The sequence below is a fragment of the Anastrepha ludens genome, chromosome 4, assembly GCF_028408465.1.
Source record: "Anastrepha ludens isolate Willacy chromosome 4, idAnaLude1.1, whole genome shotgun sequence".
NCBI classification, from domain to species: Eukaryota; Metazoa; Arthropoda; class Insecta; order Diptera; family Tephritidae; genus Anastrepha; species Anastrepha ludens.
Window position 1 is genome coordinate 16,850,658 of NC_071500.1, and position 20,407 is coordinate 16,871,064.

Consider the following 20,407-nt stretch of genomic DNA (forward strand, 5'->3'; position numbering starts at 1 on the left):
AGAAGCGGCTATATAATTCACGGATGAGTTTGTGGAGGAAACATTTGGGAAGAACGACCCATTAATGAGTGGTCGATTGGCTGCACTCTAGTGTAATGCTGTTTAAGAGATGGACATCTATTCTTACAACGAGGTGGCGACCAAGATCCTAGACTCGGGGGTAAGGCCACCAGATTCAATCTACAACAACCTGTTAGAATTACTGTAATGATTATAAAACTACTTCTTTTTAATTCCATATCATCTTTAAATTGATTTAGGTTAGATCTACCTATCATTGGTTTTTATTGCGATAAACCCAGTAGATTGTCCCAGTATGCTATTTTTGGTATTTTGTCAACTTTCCGAACAAGAAAGGTGAAAATACCATTTCTTAGGACACAAAATGGCTCTTGGTCTGTAAATCGAGGGCCACCCTTTTTCTGGCTAATTAATTTGCCATTTCGTTGCCAGTAATTCCTATGTGCCCTGGACGCATAAGATACGCATTTGATTGTTCTTACCTAAGATGTTCAGCTTTTTATGATATTTGAATGTTGCATGAGTATCAGTAAGGACATCTACATATGTCTATGTTGTTATAAACGCGTTTAAGGTTTAAGTAAGCGCATCTCTCTATTGCGTAGACTTTCACTTGAAACGTACTTGCATTCTTGCCTATATTGCTTACAAGTATCTTTCGCCGGTCCGAAGACACCTGCCCGTACACCTTCCTCTGTGAGAGAGACGTACATGCATCATGTCATCATATTCAGATTTATCTTGGAAGTTTTAGATAACCCTTCCAAAGTTTATTTAAGTATTCATAGAATACGATTGTGCGTATTTTCATTAAGTGTATTTAGAAGTGGGTACTTTATAAGATATGAGTTCGAGATTAAATGCTCTGACTTAGAAAATGATGACAGATGAGAACATTTCTGTTGAAGTTGAAGTAGATTCCTCAAAGTTGTTGAGATCTGATTGAGGATTGTATGAATCGGACACTCTTAATATAATATTAACAATTTTTCAGTCATCTGCATATAAAATAAACTCAGAGAAATGGAAGCAGTCAGATATGTCATTAATAAGAATTACGAAAAGCAAACAACGCAAAGTGTTGCCCTGAGGGATATCGGAAGAGGCAATAAAATGATAAGAAGATACGTTATCGACAATATTCACGATTGAAAAGGTACGACCTTATCCGTGTAAGGAAAGTAGTGTGAAACCCAAATCTGTTTAGTCTGAAGATGAAGGTTAAAACGCGTGGCATTGATGTTTCAGGCACCTAGGATTGCGGTGAACGCCTGAACCAATAGTAGCTTTGGTTATTCTTAGGTTAGCTCTTCTCGCATGGAATTCCATATGAATGTGAAGGGGTGTGAGTTCTACAGGAGTATAATAGATGGACAGGAAATCAGATTATTTATTAAAAAAAGTACTGACCAATTGCTTTGAATAACGCTTATAAGGTACAAAAAAACAGAAACACTCCAAAAAGTTTTATTTGTATGTTACATATTTGTATATAGGATGTGAAATCAATAATATTTTTAATTTAGTCAAAGAAAAATTTACATTCCTTATATTACGTACTGTTCACTTGCGCCTACTCACAATTGTTTGCTGTTATTACTAAATTTTTTTTTCTTCTATTTACTTCCATCTCACAACAAAAATTGACTACGACAACAACATTGTTTGGATACTACAGAGCTCACATGAAACTGACAATAAGAAATTTACAATACGGTGACTTTGGCAACTATCGCTGCATATCTAAAAATTCGCTCGGCGAAACGGAAGGCTCCATACGTGTCTACGGTAAGTGAAAATGATAAGGATATGATTTCGTATTAAACTTATTCTGAGAGGGTACACATCTAAAAATAATACAAATAAATGTTGTGTTTTTAGAGGTAAAGAAAGAAGAAGATATTCACTATATTTGAAATTTTATTATATACTTCAATTATATATTAAAAGTAATATTGGCCAAAATGCACACCGCGGCACCTGCCAATTAGGTGAGCATTGCGCACAACTTCTTAAGAAATAGTCGTAATCACTTGAAAATGTCTGAGCATTTTGTTCGGTTATTAGCGATACCTGAACTAGGTTGCGGAATAAGTTCGTAGCGTTTTTACCGAAGAAATAATTATATCAATAAGCTAATCAAAATATGTTCGCCGTTACTCTTTACAACCTATTCCCACTTCTCCACCAATTTGTTGATGCGGTTCCGCCAAAACTCGCTTGGTCTGGTATCAAAGAAGTTGTTGAGCCAGTTTTTAAGGACCTCTTTTACATCACAGTTAACCCCTTTTATATGATTTGACAGGGAGAAAAAAAGATGGTAATCAACCAGTGCAAGGTCTTGAAAATACGGCGGATGCTCAAGGACCTCCCATTTAAGCTCTTGGAGTGCGGCTTCGACGACTTGTGCAACATGAGGTCTGGAGCTGTCTAGAGGATTCTAGTTTGACCTTGTCGATCATTCACGCCGTATAGCTGAGCAATTTTGTTTTTTCTGGAAGGAGTTTGAAATCAAAATGTCAGAAACATCTCAGAAGTGCCGTCACACCAATGGTATGTGGGGCATGAATACCATAACTTTCCTCCACTTCGGCTAATTCTACCCTGGGAACACAAAAGTATAACTTCTGAGTAGATGCATGTTTATTTTCGAATACACAACAGGTACCTGCGTCCAGGTTCCTCTCCTGCAGGCATATGAAGGCTTTACACCGTCGATAGCTGAGCAATTTAGAACTCCTTGTTGACCGTGGCATTCTTTTTGAGCATTTCGCAGTGCACCATGCCCTCTCAGTCTCATCTAACATATACTATATCTTCTTTGGATGCAGATCCGGCTTGACTCTCGGCTTTAGTGTATCTCTTGGAGCCACCCATTCCTTTCTTTGCTTCATCTTGATGTATAGGCACCATTTCTCATCTTCCGTGACCTTTCGATACAAAGAGCGCTGTTTATGACCGCTTCTTGCTCGATGACGGGCGAGATGCTGAGAAGCAATTTGAAGGCGACATTCTTTATTTTTTTTGGTAGAGCTCATGAGACAGCCAGGCTCCCAATACTTCGCTACATCCCATTGAATAAAGGTGATTGAGAACCGTTTTATAACCGCAGTTCGTTCCGCGACTGGTTTGGCGACTGCTCTCCTTCAAAAGTGATTTGAGACGTTCTTCATCGAATTCAGAAAGCCTTCAGCTGCGGGACGTGTAATCGATGTTCTGCAGCACTGTCCCCTTGTTTGGTAATGGCAAAACTCCGAGTGTATTTCTGTCATGGAAAAGTTCTTGATAAAAACCATTTGCCATTTGTAGTCGGCGTATAAACTGTAGGCACCTCCATTTGTGGAAGAACGTCAATACGTACGCCATATACAGGAGCTCGGCCAAACTCCCAATAAAGGAGGGAAAGCGCCAATGTTATAAGTGTGTATGTATTTAATTTTTTGTCTTTTTTGCCTGTTATTTCGATTAGATATCTTCTTTTTCATTATTGGCGCGATAACCGTTTACGCGGGTTTGGACGAGTTTAATAAAGTGTGCCAGTCGTTACACTCCCGAACTTACCGGCCCCAGTTGAAACCCAGCAAGTGAACCCAAGTCCTTCTCCATCTGATCTTTCCAACGTGGAAGAGACCTTCCTCTTTCTCTGCTACCACAAACAGGTACCGCATCGAATACTTTCAGAGTCGGAGCGTTTGTATCCATTCGGACGACATGACTCAATCAGCGTAACCGTTGGGTCTTTATTCGCTGCGCCTTGTCTATACCATCGTAAAGCTTATACAGCTCATCGTTCCATCGCCTGCGATATTCGCCGTTGCCAACGTGCAAAGGTTCAAAAATCTTCCACAGAAACTTTCTCTCAAACACTCCAAGCGTCGCTTCATCGGATGTTGTCATCGTCCACGCTTCTGCGCCATTCGTTAGGACGCGGATGATGAGAGCCTCATAAAATGTTAGTTTTGTTCGTCGAGAGAGGACTTAACTACTCAATGGCCCACTTAGCCCAAAGTAACGCTTGTTGGCAAGAGAGATGCTACGTTAGATTCAATATTTATAATGGCTTTTTTAAAACCATTACATGATTAAGTCATGCACATCATCTTGTGAAAAAAACTTAAATTATTTGGTAGAAAATTGATATATTAGCTTATCATCTGAAAGTTACATGGGCCCCTAGAGGGCTGGTTGGTTTGTTGGTTTAAGGGTGACCCCGCATTGGAGTGCCACATAGACTGCGAGTTGGGTCTGTTGTGTTGCCCTAGCCTCATTATATTGTATGATTTCCCCACCTAACCGAGATTTTTATTATAGATTTTGGTCAAAGATATTAATTCGTTTCGAGAATTTGATGAGAGATTCGATTTTCAGATCCGAGAGTACTGAAAGATTGTCAATTGTTGGAGAGCCTAGAAGAGCGAGTCGACTTCTGGCTAGACCGGGACAACTGCACTCGATACTTCCTCATCTTCGTCCTCGCAGTATCTGCACAGGTCGTTTTGAGGAACCCCGAGCCGACGTGCGTGAGTGCCCAGTTCGTGTATGCCTTAGTTTGTGTTTCGAAAGACTTATAAGGGTTTTTGTCTGTTTGTCTGGATGGCCAGATTTGTCTGGTCGTAACGCAAGCAGTTTCCACTCGCCACCTCCGATCAGCAATGCTGTGAAATTCTCTATCAATGATCATTTTACATGTTGCGAGCGGAATGTGGATTGTGGGTAAGTTACTAACATTTGATTGCGCAGCTCCAGCTCTTGCGAGCTCATCAGCTTTGCAGTTATCTTCGAATCCACTGTAGCCCGGTATCCAGATAACTTGGACAGAATTCTGAACACTTATCTCGTTAAGAGATAAGAGACAGTATCGAACCACATCTGAGTGGGTATAAGAGGAGCTGAGTGCTCGAACGGCCGCTTGACTGTCAGTGAAAAAGCGGATATCCTCAAGTGATATTCTCTTTTCTAAGATAGTTTTCGCAGCATACCAGATAGCGCATACTTCTGCTTGGAATACACTACCGTAGTCGGGTAATCTAAATGATAGATTGATGTGAGGGGAATTGGAAAAGATTCCAAATCCCACTTTACTGTCTTGTTTTGAACCATCTGTATATATTATATAATCAGAGGGCCATCGATTTCGGTAAGATTTGTCTTCAATTCTTCCCTGGTTGGGAGTGAACAGGAGAATACCAACCCTAGAGGGTTAATAATGACATTTTAATCCTGAATTGAAATAATTCCGTACCTAGGAAATGACTCAGAATTTGTTGCACGTGCTTACTTACCTTTACTTGGTGATGTCTCTTACTTTTTAGCGATTTGTGTTTCATACATAAATTATGTGTTATTCTCAGCGGTCACTCGCTGGCACTCAAGTTTATAACTTTTCTATCCATTTGCAAGAAGTCTCGGAACCGAAGTTAAGTATGTGCATAAGCATATGCGGAGTGGAGAATGTGTAGTTTTTTTATTATACCACCACTATTGTACTTGTGTATTATTGCACACCGGTCTATTTTAGTACATATGTATATAAGTACCTACGGATGAGCACACTGTTCGTGTTGTTCCGATACCAAAGCAATACATAATATAAAATGTTTTACACTCCTCTGCATGCGCATATTGAAGGTATATTTATCAGTCCGCATGCTCCAACATTTTTAAATCCTTTAAAAGCTTGCTTCACATTCAAAGTAAGTGCTTCAACTTCAACTTGAGGGGATTACATTTCTTGTTCGGTATAGTATACTTACATATACTCGTATGTATTTTTGCTTACACACATACGAGTATGTATTCATTTATATGCCCGCAATAGTGGAGCGAAGTCGGGTGCGCCGTACATATGGTTTGGCATTGTACTCGTACAATGATTTTATTTAATTCTTTTTACTTGAATTTTAAATTTCATTTTCTCGTTTCATTTTGTAAGTAGTTTTACAAGATTGCTCAAATTTTTTATAGATGCACACGAGTCTAGACAGAATAGTTGTGGGATACGGATTCGGTGATTCACAAACCAGTGTACAAGTATAAGTGCACATACCTTGCCATACTTATTAAATTACTTTAAGTGTAAAATTCAATCGAAGATGCTTTAAACTCTATGGTAGGAGTTATGTAAGGTACCAGAGGAAGTCAATAATTCACTGAAAATTATATTTAAGGGTTGCATACGTCCAGCAGCGCCAAAAATGCATTAGAAGAATAAATGTTTTTAGAAGGGATAACAATAGAAATAGATATAAAAAAAATGTACGCATTTTTTATTGGTACTTAAACTTTATAAAAAAATTTATTTTATTTTTTCTTTACAAAAAATAATACACAAAAAATTACGTGACCCAAAGTACAATGAAAAAAAGTTGCTAAACTCTGCATCATTTCTCCTTGAAATGTTGATGGATCTAAAGTATTGTAATATATAAAAAGTAAAAAAGTTCTTATAAAATAAAGTTGTTGTTATAGTCTGTCGAGCCGGATTTTTGAATTTCAAAAAAATTACAATAGCAATTTACTGCATTTAAAAAAAAAAGTATGTCGTCACAAAGGTCCCAATTTAATTATGTTTATATAAAAATGATAAAACTATTATAAATATTATAAAATTTTGTAATAAAACAACCAAAAATCCGGCTCGACAGACTATAGAGAAAGCACTTCCGAATATTAAAAAATAAACCGCATCAAAAAATATTAAGAACTGTATGAGTCATCATGCGAACCGTGCCGGAAAAAGTAGTTTCGGGCAAAAAGAGTTTAAACTTTCAAGTGCATTTCGCTACAGCTACCTGTGCGCATCAAACTTCCGTCAGGCAGTTACATCTTCTACCATAACTTTGTATCCATAGGGAATTTTTGCAATCGACTTCCACAGAAATACGCCTAAAATTATAAAGTATAAGAATCTGTAAAAAAATCGATTTTTTGAAAATTTTGAACTTATGTAATCCCTTAATAGCGCTGCCTTCACAATTTTAACTTTTTGTTTGTCAAAAAGCATCTTTAAAGAGAAATCACATCCATTTCTGAAGTGAAACCCTGTAAGGGCTGCAAAATACGCTTCCACAGCTGTTATGACGCCATCATTTGATCAAAAACGCTTTCCAGGATGCATTTTTTTAGTTCTGTAAACAGGTGGAAGTCGTTTGTGGCCAAACCTGGTGAAGAGGGCGGATGCTCCATCAATTTGAACTATAACTCGGTGCTACAGTAAATCAGAAATTTTAAAGTGACATGATGAGCACTGTAGATCTAGAGAACGACGCGGAACCGTGTTAAAAAACATTTTAACACCCTCAAATTTTTTATTTATCGTTAAAAAAACTATTTTGGGTGTTTTCCGACACTTAAAAATTCGTAGCTCGCCTGCATTTTATCCGATTTCCAATCTTCAAACAGTTTTGTTGAGGTAAATGTTAGTCCTTTTGACATATGTCTTCTATTTTTCACGCTAAACAAAAATAACCACTGATTTTTCAACGCAAATTGTAGTCAATTTTTGCGTGTTTAACGAGATGTTGTCGATAATATTAAAATGAAAGGTTTATTTACTAGTAGAAAGACTTATAGCTCTGTTTATTTCTAATGTAAAAAACAGTTAATTTCAAAAATCGATCAAAATGCGCCGAAGTAACGGATTTTTTTGTAAAACAAAAAAATCAATAAACTGAAAGTTTTGTTCACTACCTTAATATTTGCAAATTTAATGCGATCCTCCGTTAGTTTTCGCGAAATACGTGTATAATTAATTATATTTACTCATATCTGTGACCATTCCGAATCTAGCAAACATTATTTCATCAAAATTGATAAGCAATTTTCCAAGTGAAGAACGTTTTTGTAGAAACAAAATAAAAACAGAACATTCTCGAGTCGAACAGAGACCGTAGAAGAATATTATAACGTCAAAAAAAAAAACAATAATGCAAAAAGTAACGCAATTTGCTGACTTACTTCTGCAATTTTCTGTCTTACCCGGACGTAGTATTACCTAACTAAACCTCACCTAACCTAATGTTATCGAAATCAATCCAACCGTACACAATGTGAGACAATTGAACCAATTGTGCTGCTTTTCTGCATTGCAAAAGGAAGTCATTTTGATTAGTTTGCAATGCAAACCTATCCAAACTCGACAAAATTTACAAGCTCTGTGAAACATATTTTCGCTCGGCACTGAACACACACTTTACTTCATTGTCTAACGTTTGTGTGTATATTAGCTTAATTTAAATAAGGTTAGGTAAGGTTAGGTTAGATACACTTATGCTAAGTTTTAATAGGTCTTGACCATTCAAGAGTGATGATTTTTTACACTCATTAAATTGTACATGCTTACCAGCAAATTGCAAAAGGTTGTGCTGTGTCATGCAAGCTTCGGTTGGTAAGCTTGGGTTATACTCGTAATGATTTTTGATATCTTAGATGTATTCATAGTTATGTAAACTTATTGCTGTCTTTCAAAATTAGCCATAATGAGCAGTAAAGCACTATCGGTCATGCGGTATTCTCTCGCAGTCTCGGTTAAGCTTGATTTTTAAAAATGTGGAAAAAAATATAAAAAAAAAAAAAACCGTACCCTTTACAGTTTTCAATGTATGAAGATAAAAAATAGCTTATTTCCGCACATTTTATTGGAGTTTAAAAATATGTATATATTTGTGGTGCCCGTTGGAGAATAGTGGCCAAAAAATTGCATCACATTGAAAAAAAAAATGTGGAAAAATTGCACAAATCAGAGCTTGCTATTGAAAATTTCTTTTGAACGTCAATCGTTCAATCTCAGAGTTACATACACTCATAACGCACATACTCTCCCCTTCCCAAGATCATATGGAAATAAAAAATTGGTTAAAAATGGGTTAGTTATGTATTTTTACTTTATCAAAAACACCATAAATCGAGTTTTTAACAAAAAATTAAAAAAAATTGAGGGTGTTTTGAATTTTCTAAACACAGTTTTGCGTTGTACTGGTCTTCACCTTGCACTATATTACTTGAAGGGTTCTTTTGACTTTTTTTATTTTGTAGCATTCATGTATTTTAACCATTGTTGAAATGCTCTTGTAACGCGGTGCATTGCCTGTTGAATAAATTTCTTCTTTTGCAAACGGGGTGCTTTTTCATGAATTTTGTCCTTCAGCTAGTCTAAGAGGTTACACTAATATTCAAAATTTATTGTCTTACCAGTTTGCAAGTAATTCACAAACGAAATTTCTCTCGCATGCCAAAAAACTGATGATAAAAACTTCTTGGCCGATTTCTGGACACGAACTGGTTTCGGAGCCAAATAACGAGGCTTACGCCACTCTTTGGCCGCTTGTTTTGATTTAGGATAATGGTGATAAACCCAAGTTGTATCCACAGTGATGAATCGAGGCACAAACTCCAATTTATCTTTTCGAAAACGCTCTAAATGTGGCTGAGAAAGTCGCATTCGAATGTGTTTTTGTTTCATTGTTAGCGAATGGAGCACCCATCAGGCAGGCACCCATCTAAAACCCAATGCTTCAGTCCAAATATTGCTTACACTGCTCAATGAAATGCCTGGGGCTTCTACTAAATCTCTTTCAGTCATTTGACGATTTTCCTATACGATTTCCTGTATTTTTTCTACGATTTCTGACGCCTTTAAGAAAAGTTACTCTATTTCTCGCGATTTTGACAAGTCTGACGTCAGCTCCCTTCGCAATACAAAATAAACGAACAAAACAAACAAAAGGAGAAGCAATTAGATGATTGTGAAAATTCCGTGAGTGGCTTGTTAGTATTGAGATTTGTGAGATTTAAAATAAACCAACTAATGAAAGCGAAGTGGTGTGTGTTAAATTATGAAAGCTTAAACTAATGTAAAGCCTCCAAATGCAGTTCCCTTGCGTTTTTATGCGGAAGACACCGTGGCAAGAAAGTGTGTGTGTGTGCGTATAATTTCTTGTGCTTGGAAGTAATAGAAACAACGCTTTCGTCTACCATTTCTCTTCTCAAACAAGTAATTTTCCTTCCTTTTGCTTGTTTATTCAAGGGCTCTTACGACACGAACGAATTTGGGTGATGCAATCTTGTATCCCATCAATCTTGGCATAGAGCGATATTACGAAAATCAGCTGATACTGAGAGCAAACGCAGACCGCTACACGATCGGCACCACTTGAATATTCTCTCCTTCGAGCTAAGATATTACATATTTAAATTACTTTACCAATATAATTTAAAGAGAATTAACCAATTCATTTATTTTTACACCGGAGGGATAAAATGAATTGTCCTCTTAATACACAAAATAATAATAGGTATGTGCCCCCAGCACGCAGTCAGTTGAATTTTGTGTGAATATATAATATTGGTCTACGCAGAGGAAATACTCATGTATAGGGTTTTCCAAACAGAGGTGTTATTTTGATATTCAAAGAAAAATGCTATTTTTTTAATATAAATGATCGGATGTTTATTTCATTATAAAGAGGAAGGTATACCGTTAATAGTGGAAAATAACATCAGGCAAATGACCAACATGACCACGCTTAGAGGACCATATCCTTTTCATGAAATTTTCCATAACCGAATTGCATAGTGACTGCCCTATGTCCTCGATAGCCTCACGAATTCCATCTTTGAGGTCTTAAATCGTAGACCTTTTCTTTCACGTGACCCCAAAGAAGAAAGTCGCAAGGTATTAAATCACAAGATCTCGGTGGGCAATTGTGATCACCTCTTTGAGAGATAACACGGTCCGGAAACTTTTCCCGTAAAAGATCAATGGTTACGTTGCTTGTGTGGCACGTATCGCCGTCTTGTTGAAAATAAACTTTGTCCAGATCATTACCATTCAATTCCGGGCATAAAAAATCGTTAATCATCTCACGATAGCACAATCCATTACAAAATAACACCATTTATTGGAAAACCCTTATTTTTAACAACTTCAGGATAACTCTTTTCTGCCAAATTCCACGTTTTCCTTCTATCTTTCCTATCGTTTCCTAAGCACATTCCCTCTCAAACATCGCATAACTTCCAAGTGATATTCCTTGTTTACCGTAGAACCATTTGGAACGAATTCCGAGTGCACAACACCATGATAGTTAAAGAAAACGAGTAGGAAGACTTTCACTTTTGGCCGACTTCGACATGGTGTTTTGGGTTTCGGCTCATGTGGATAGCACCATTCAGCTCAGTTTTCGGTAGTCCAGCAGTCTAAATATTTGAAATTTTGCACTCGTTGTATATTTAAGTCGCCAACGGTTGTTAACCTTCATGTGCCCGGGATATAAAACTTACGTACCCGGTCGGCTTACTACATTTGTAGTAACTACGTTATTGCATGCAAAACCAATGTAATGTTAAGAAAAAAAGACTTGTATGGTGTTTTTTTTTACTTGTACGTGTGTAATAACCTTTTTATTTAAAAATATTGAATTCAGGTGATAATTTTAACATAAAAAATATTTTAATTTTCAGGAGTTGAACAGCATTTTCCCAAAATATATGTTTCGGCATGTGCATTACACACTGCTTTTTTGCACCAACTACAGATTTTTCGTGTGTTGGTACGACTTCCTATTTCACAGCATTGACAAGGTACAGGATATTTTGGTTGTTTATCGTTGGAAATATCAGGTAAAATAGATGAATCAACATTAGATGTAGCAGAAAGGGATCGATCCAGTGCAATTTCGATAGCTTTACGTGTTTGATGGAATCCCAGCACCCGGGGAACTTGAGAGCGCTGTTCAATTACTTTCATAAAAATCCGCTTAGACAAGCTCCGCAAGAACTTTCGCGCGTCTGTGCGACGGTTATATGGATTGTTTTCCGAGTAAATGATGAATGATGCAAGTGCACTTATGTCCAGCATGTTATAAAACATGGCCAAGGGCCATTTTATCCATTGCATCGACGCCTCCTTTGTTTGCATCGTAATCAAGGATGTATTGCGGTTTGTTTTTCTTTTCAGCTACAATTGAATTTGTCAAAGGTGTGCTGGGAAGTATTATAACTGATCTGCCTCTTTTTGGAACATAAGATACCAAAGAAAACTTTCCATCGAGAAACCCGAAAATGGAAGATTCTTCAGCACGATTGCGGTCAGCCTTCATTTCATATGGTACAAACGTTTTATTTTGACGAACAGTACCAAGAATAGCAAGACCTTTGGACATTAAATACTTGCCTATGTTTAGCGATGTAAAAAAATTGTCACAAATAAAAGGACGGTGTTCTCCCAATGGCATACTAACCTTTGCACAACACCTTCACCTACGTTATTTGCTCGACCAGCATTTGAGTTTTTTCCAGTATATATTTCACTTTTGAGTGGATAGAACGACTTAGCATCGCATGCAAACCAAACCTTTATCCCATACTTGGCAGGCTTAGAGGGTATGTACTGAGTTAACCTAGTTCGACCGCGATAAGCAAATAATTGTTCATCCACAGTAATTTCTCCTGATGGTTGGTAATATTTGCGCAGATTTGCGTTCATTTGTGTCCACAATTCAGATATTGGAGCAGCCTTATCGGCTTCTAGCCTAACTGCTCTTGTACGCTCGCTGTCAAATCTAATGAATCGAACAATTTCTTTGAAGCGTGACTTAGGCATTACTGCTCGATAAAAGCAAATGCATTCTTGGCCCCATAGCACATCCACATCTTGGTCATTTGATTTATTTACACCTGCTAGTAACACAAGACCTATAAATGCTCTTAGTTCAATTAAGGTTAATTTCTCCCAGATTCTTTTATCTCCAGTGCAGTTTTTTCTCGTTCCAAGTCTCATAGGCTTTCCGTGCTTTTTCATTCGTATCTACTAGAATTTGTTGAAGCATTGATGGAGTGAATATCAACTCAAAGACGTCACACTCAATTAGACCTTGGGTAGCCCGAGTTGGACCCATAACAGTGCTCCGAAATACATTATGGCTACTTACGCGAACAGCTTGGCTAGGAAAGTTCTTAAGCCATGCAGTTTGATCTTTAGCGGTCAACGCATCATGTCGTTGGGTAATGGGCGGTTCGCCTGAATCAAAATCATCCTCGAAATATTGCACCCTCTTCTTGCTCATCATTGCGAATGTCGTCCTCTTCAATAATTAATTCACTTTCAGCGTCGGATTCTTCTGTATTGATACCAATCAAACCACCAGCGCCAATATCGTTCGGGTTGGAACTCTCATCATTGGCGGCATTGCTATCACCCTCCAAGTCGAAATGCTCTTCCTCCTCATTAAGCTCGGGCAATATGCTTTGCATATGATCCTGAAGTTCTTCGTACCTTATTCGGTCACTAAGCGAAGCGACAGTTATAAAAAATCGTGTTGCGACAAGCTGAAGTCAACTATAAAATACTATTTTGCATACATTATATATGGTTACTACAAATGTAGTAAGCCGGCCGCAAGATGATGTTTTTTTTCAAGTAGGGTCTAGAGGTCAGGCAAATAATAGTTCGAGTGTTATTATACTCTTAATTGACTTTGATTTGATAATCAGGAAGCTACTAAAAAAATCGGGCATTGTTGTTTCGGAAAATTTTTTTTTATCACACTTTTTTTCACAATTTACTACAAATGTAGTAAGCCGGGCACATGAAGGTTAAGCTTGAATTTACGTAAGCGTTTCTTCTGCTCACTATTATTCACTTCGTTTGGTTAGCATTTATTTTCAAGCCATAATTCTTGCTGCAGAACGCAACAAGGCTGGCCAGTGCTTGTAATCCACTCAGACTGTCTGCTAGAAGGGCAGTGTCGTCAGCATAACTGATATTATTATGAATATTAATACCGTTTACTTTAATACCGACATACGAATTTTGTAAGGCTTCATGGAAAATTCTTTCAGAGCAGATGTTAAACTGTAAAGGTGACTTCTGTCTGACTCCTCTTGGAATAACCTTGTCTGACTCCTCAACTCCTCTTCCGTACTCTTATTGCTTACGCTTACTTCTGCAGTTTGCTGTCAGTAGAGGTTCTTTATGCTTTGAATATCTTTAGTATCAATATTCATTGTTTTTAGAATATTAATAAGTTTAACGGGCTGCACAGTGTCGAATGCCTTTTCATAATCAATGAAACACATAAATACATCTTTTTGAACATATCTGCAATTTTAAATTTTTTTCAGAACAGAGCTTCCCGTGTTTCCATGCCTGTTTTGAGGCCAAATTGATTTTCTCCCATTGCTAACTCACATTCCTTGTATATTCTGTTATGGATTATTTTTAAAAATACTTGTAATGAGACTTATAAATCTATAATCACAGCACTTCTTTGCAGACATCTTTCCTGGAAGGGCAATAAAACTAGATTTTTGCCAATCTTGGAAATTTTTCCCGTATCATAAATATAATTGAATATTATTTCAATATACATATATTGTCATCATCAATAAACTTTAATAATTGAAATGCTATACCAAACCTTAATATTGTTGAGGAGTATAAAAATTACAAATATAACTTTTTTATTTTAATAATATAGTAAAATGTCTCTGATTAAAGTATTAATATTATTAATTAAAGGCCACTTATAAATATAAGCCTACTTAATTAGCGCACTGCTGATTAAAGTAAATTTTTATAATTATTCCTTTTCAGAGATTCCTTTACCATCGACACCCTCAAAGCAAGTCACACATACCACCATCGAAACAAGAGAAAGTGAGTACAGACTTACAGCCGTTGGAAGATACTTAAGAACGACGAGCTGGCAAACATATACTCGTATACGGCATATTCATTAAAATGCATTCATTTACCTATTTCTCTTGAAGGGTTCACATTGATTTTTTGCGTTTTAAGAGAGATATATAATATATTTAAGAACGATTCGGTCTTCGTGCAAAATTTTGATAATTATTTTCTGTTTCATATTGTAACTGGGAAGTAAATAAAAAATTAAGTATATGAAGTATTCTGGGAGCCCTTTACTTCAGGTGAAACGATTTAATAATGTCGAAAGGGACAAACTGCACCGCAGCTCTCGGAAAAGCAATTATAGAGCTGTAACAGACTTGATTATTTTACACTACTATTTTAACACAAATTGGAACGATTACAAAAAAGATCATTTTTGTAGGTAGGTAGGTAGGTAAAATGGTTGAAGTGCACCTGACACTCCTCAAGTAACACTAAAGCGCCGTTTTGATACCATTATGAGACCTCCAATAGGAAGATAATAAGCCAGTCAGAGCTGTTGATATAATGGAGAAGATTGATGGGATTTAGGTTGGCGCACTGCCCCAGGGTGTCGAAGAATGGAGCTCCCAGTGACCTTAGTCGTCTAGCTGCTAAGCCCGGACATTTACAGAGCAAATGCCCTACAGTCTTCTTCTCTGAGAGGTCCCCACAGCTTCTGCAAGGGGTGTTAAATGGTACCCCTAGTTTTTCCGTGTGTATGCCGATTGTCCAGTGACCGGTAAATACAGCTACGAATTTGGAAATTGAAAGGCGAGGAGTTCAAGGAACTTTCTAAGTCTTTCGTATATGGTATTGAGGCCAAAGGGTTGTCGAAATAGCACATGGAGAAATGGAGCTCCATCTTTTCTGCGCTTTCCTGAGAAATAATTTGTGCAGTTCCCCTTTAACAACTGTCAAGGGGATGTCGATGACCAAGTAGGAGGTCTCTGAGACCAATTCAGTCCCCTTTCTGGCAAGCTCATCAGCAATTTCATTTCCCTCTATGTGCCTATGTGCTGGAACCCAGATTAGAGAAACGTTACCTGCACGCCCAAGAGATTTGATCTCTTCTTTACAGGAGTTTACTAATTTCGTTCTGCACCATGGCGTCGTCAGAGACTTGATCGCGGCTTGACTATCTGAGAAAATGTTAATATCTCCCTCGCTCCCGCGTTGCCAAAGCATTTTGCGTGCCTGCAATATCGCAAATACTTCTGCTTGAAATATTTAATGCTTTGATGTATTTTTCTGGGTATAAAACAGAAGAAAACGTTCGAAAAATACAAAGCGCGAAAGACTGCTAGGAAAATCGATAGAATGATCGTCAGACTGTCAAAGTAGGATTGCGGGAAAGAGTGCAGCTGGCATCTATTGAGGACTTTGAGTTCACCTAGAAATCCGAATAACGAATCAATTGCGTTTCAGTTGTCAGAAGCAGGGCTACTCGATCAACTGGCACAGAAGAAACCATTGGTAACAGCATCGCAACGATAACGCCGCATTTGGTTTTCTCGAGAGCACATATCCTGGACTCAAAATCACTGACGTTATATTTATTGAGTGATTAAATTGAAATAAATAGAGTTATTCCAGATAGTAGGAAAACCGTGCGTCATCCAAAAGTACGCCTCACCCAGAGAAGGACAGAAGGAAAAGAACAAAACAGGTGGAAAAAATAAGAGGACGCTTTGAATTAGAGCATGACAACCATCAGTGGTTAATTACGTATGTATTAACCGCTTCAAGTTACTGATAAAATTCAGCTGGTTTGTGGATCTGTGAAACCCGTAATATCCGCAGGTGTAGCAATTAAGAGAGAGCCCAAAAATCTAAATTTTTGCCCGTCGAGAGCGGGACAGCTGAGAAGAAAGTGCTGAGATGATTCTCATCTCATTTTCCAGACAGGTTCTGCAGAAAGGACTTGAAGCAATTTGAAGATTAACCGCTTGGACATCTCACGGACAGCGTCCGGTAAGGATACCTACCAAATTCGAGAGCTGCGGCTTTGTTAGCTTTAGAAGTTCTCTCGATCGCCCGCGATCTACTCGTGGCCAGAAGGATCTCGCGATTTTGCGCGTTTGCGCACTATCCTAGTGCTCGCTGGGTTGATGCGAGGCCCATCTTTCCGGAAGTAGAACACAAGTTCTCAGGGGCATCCCAAGCCTCTTATATATAATAATACGAAGCACACTTCGCGTGTGTCAAACAAGTTTTGCGAAGACATTTCGATCATTTTGCTAGTTTGGGCATCTTCGTGTGCGGGCTTAAAACCAATTTTGCAACGGCGTAAAAATGCACTCAGTACGCAGAATATCATAAATTTCTAACAGTTATTTGAAAAGGTCATGGTAGCATGGAAATTCATTTCTGTTGCACTTTGTAGGGTTTAATAATGTCAATGTCAGGCGCTGTGCAGCAGTAATAAAGCAAAAAGGAATTCCCACCAAGTATTAATTTATACTTTGCTTTTCGCCTGCACTTTTTCCGATTTGATTTTATTTTGTTTCGTTCGTTCGTATTTTTCTCAAAGGAATTTTGCATTGGATTAACTTTTGCATATAAAGTAAAAAAAACACGGTTTAATTTACATTTAAATAAATTAATTGAAAAAGGTCACAAATGGAGTGAACTGGCTATCGTTCTTAAGTCTTTTTTCCAACGGCTGTACATTTAAAAGTTCTAAGGTAAAAATTTAAGTACTCATATTTGCATATTAAATTAAGTTGTTTAATGTGTTTGCATTCATTGTTTTCATTGCTCTGTGAAAATCGTATTCTAGGGATCAAAATAAGAAACTTTGCGGAAGGAACCATACCTCTAAAACGAATTCTGATGTCCCCTAATTTGGGTCGAACGAAAAATCCCACTTTGACCCATTTAGAGTGCTCCAATCGAGTCCAAATGTATGACCGACCCCCACTAACTTTGAATGGTCGATCCACCCATGCCAGTGGCACACCCCCTGGAACTCCCCTGGGGGGTTCCCCATACAATCATTTCAAAATATCACCATTTTTGGCCTTTACATGAGAAAAGAAACTAAAAAATTCGACCCAAATTGGGGGATATCACAATTCATTTTAGAGGTATGGTTCCTTCGGCAAAGTTTCTTATTTTGATCCCTAGAATATGATTTTCACAGAGCAATGGGCGATTTTTTTGCCTCCCCTCAAATCGACCCGGCCTAATGTATATGCATTTTTTTTTTAACCAAATACAATATTTTTTTACACTTTATACTTGGTTTTTTAGATAATATCGTATCTACCCGCAATGATTCAACGAATGCTTTGCAAAAAGATGTTATTTCAATGAAAGCTGATCTGCTGGGTGGTGGCGTATCGTCAGCTTCACCCTCAGCTACTGCTTCCATTTCTGCGGGTAATGGAAATGGCATGTCGGCGCTAGGAGGGGCTGCCGGTGTAAATGCAGTTGATCGAAAAGGCACGCTGGCAATCGGTAAAAGTATGTTTTACACTGAACATCCACCGAATGAGTTGGAGGGCTCTGCAGGTGAGTGTTGTTCGTAAACTTAAAAAAGAAATAACTTTGAGAAATTATGAGAAACTCAAGAAGGAAATCCAGTTCTTTATCAATTAACTGTGCGCTTATGTCCTCTGCAAAGGGTTTTGTATGCCTTTTGAAAGTTTCTCATAACTTTTTTCTCAAATGCTTAGAAACGAATGTGCCCTTTAATGAGTTGCATATTTGCTTTTATTTTCTTGAATTAATACATTTTTTTGTTATATATTCAATATTTTCATGCAATATATTTGTGTGAAGAATATATTTTTTGGAATCAAATCTAATTCATAAATATTTGTCTCTTTTCGATTCTACTTTCTCGATTTGCATACGGAAAACAATGCAGCTGGCATATTATATAAATCTCCTAGCATTTTCTACATATTTAGATTTGCGCTAATATTTCTATTACTTAGAAATCAATTATAAAATCATTAGAAGTAATGCAGAGATAAAAAAGTAAAAAATTATAAATATAATTAAAATAGTGACTTAAAACGCAAAGATAGTAATACTAAATATATATATACATTATTATTATTTTGTTATGTGTGTATGTTTATCAAATTAACATATTGCAGAAATCATTTAACTATTACACAAATCAAATTTATATTTTCTCAAAGATATATACATACATACGTTTAAACTTGCCATGATTGAAGTTGAGGTAAGCGGGTGTTTCGAATTCAATTTTGAATAACACATTGGAATTTCTTTTTTTATGAATTAGCTATTATTTCGTTATACGAGGTGTGTACAACAAATAAATAAGGTGAATTTTAATTTTTCCCAAAAAAATATTTCAATTCCTTAATCGTCGCAAAACACCGTCCTTTCATGAGTCTCTTCAATCGGTGTGGTTTTCGGCCAAATACAAATCTCTCACAAGCAAAGATGAGTGAGCTAAGCATTTCTTTCCCCAATTAAGGGCTTTTTTTCGTATTGCTTCACGCAAATGGCGCATAACTTCAAGGTAAGACTCCTCATTTACCGTACGACTTTTCGTAAGAACTCCTGTTGCCCTAAAGCGATGCAATTAAAAAAGCAGCTGACTGGCTACTTACTTGCGTAACAACTGTTAAGAAGGTAAATATTTACTTCGATAGCCAAACGGCAATTAGGGCCCTAGGCTCTATTATGGTACAACTGATCAGGGAATGCCTGGTATCTCTCTCTCGATTGCATCAGAATTGTTCTATATAAAGATAATTTGGGTACCTGGTCACAGTGACATTACTGGAAACTGCGAAGCCGATGAGCTGGCCAGACAAGGGACCGGTGAGGAGAGGAGAGGATCGGGATTTCCTTGACAACCTGCACTCTACTCCTAGAAGAATGGGCTTTGCACCAACTCAGCGAGCGCTGGGCAAGTACACGAACGTGTAAGGTCGCGAAGTTCTTCTGGCCACGTTTGGATAGGAGGCGTTATAGGGATATTTTGAGGATGACAAAATCTTATCTCTCACATTTCGTGGGCATCCTCATGGGGCACTGTCCGCGAGGTATACATGTCGTGAGACTCGGAATTACTTCGAGTCTTTTTTGCGTCAGCTGTATGGAGGATGAGGTGGAATCATCTCAGCACCTGCTCCTCAGTTGCCCAGCTCTCACGGGACTAAGATTCACGCATATTGGTTTTCACTTCTTTTTTGCGCCTGCTGATATAGCAGGTCTTGAAAACAAAAATCTGATGACCTTCATCAGCAGCATAAAGGGGTTAACACAACCGCAGACCAGTCACCGTTCATAGTCCACAAACACTCAACCTTCCCCATCCCTTTCCCTTTCGTCCGTTTTTCCTTCACGTCTCTTTCCCCTCTAGCAATGGTATCACAAAGGATGCACCAAACTTCTTTCGTGCAAGTGGGCCCACTCTCTGGACAACCATCACTATCGAATCTAACCCATGGTAATCGAAGAGAACAGTGAGCCTCGGCATTTGCTATTCATATTCTTGGTATTGTCTCTCCTGGCTCCTTGGCTCTTTCATTGGGACGATTAAGCTTTGGTTCCAAGGTCAGAACCTTCCGCGTATACCCACGATTCCTCACCTTTTAAGTAAAGCTGGATCATCGTTGACGTCATTCAACAATTCCTGAGCGATGCTCATGCGAGGTTTGTTATTTTAGCAATTTTGGAACGAACTTAGTTGCCACACGCTTCATGCTTAAAATTTTTGATATG

At 37.7% G+C, this 20,407-nt stretch overlaps 1 protein-coding gene across 1 annotated transcript in view; it reads left to right on the plus strand.

The window, feature by feature from the left end:
- Nucleotides 1–18,704, plus strand: part of LOC128861201 (lachesin) — a 41,038-nt gene extending 22,334 nt beyond the window's left edge. Inside the window, exons 8-11 of the mRNA XM_054099155.1 lie at nucleotides 1,700–1,809; nucleotides 14,615–14,677; nucleotides 17,948–18,208; nucleotides 18,567–18,704. Coding sequence (XP_053955130.1) covers nucleotides 1,700–1,809; nucleotides 14,615–14,677; nucleotides 17,948–18,208; nucleotides 18,567–18,649 — 517 coding nt within the window. The 3' untranslated portion in view covers nucleotides 18,650–18,704. The remainder of the gene's footprint in view (nucleotides 1–1,699; nucleotides 1,810–14,614; nucleotides 14,678–17,947; nucleotides 18,209–18,566) is intronic.
- Nucleotides 18,705–20,407: the final 1,703 nt, after the last annotated feature.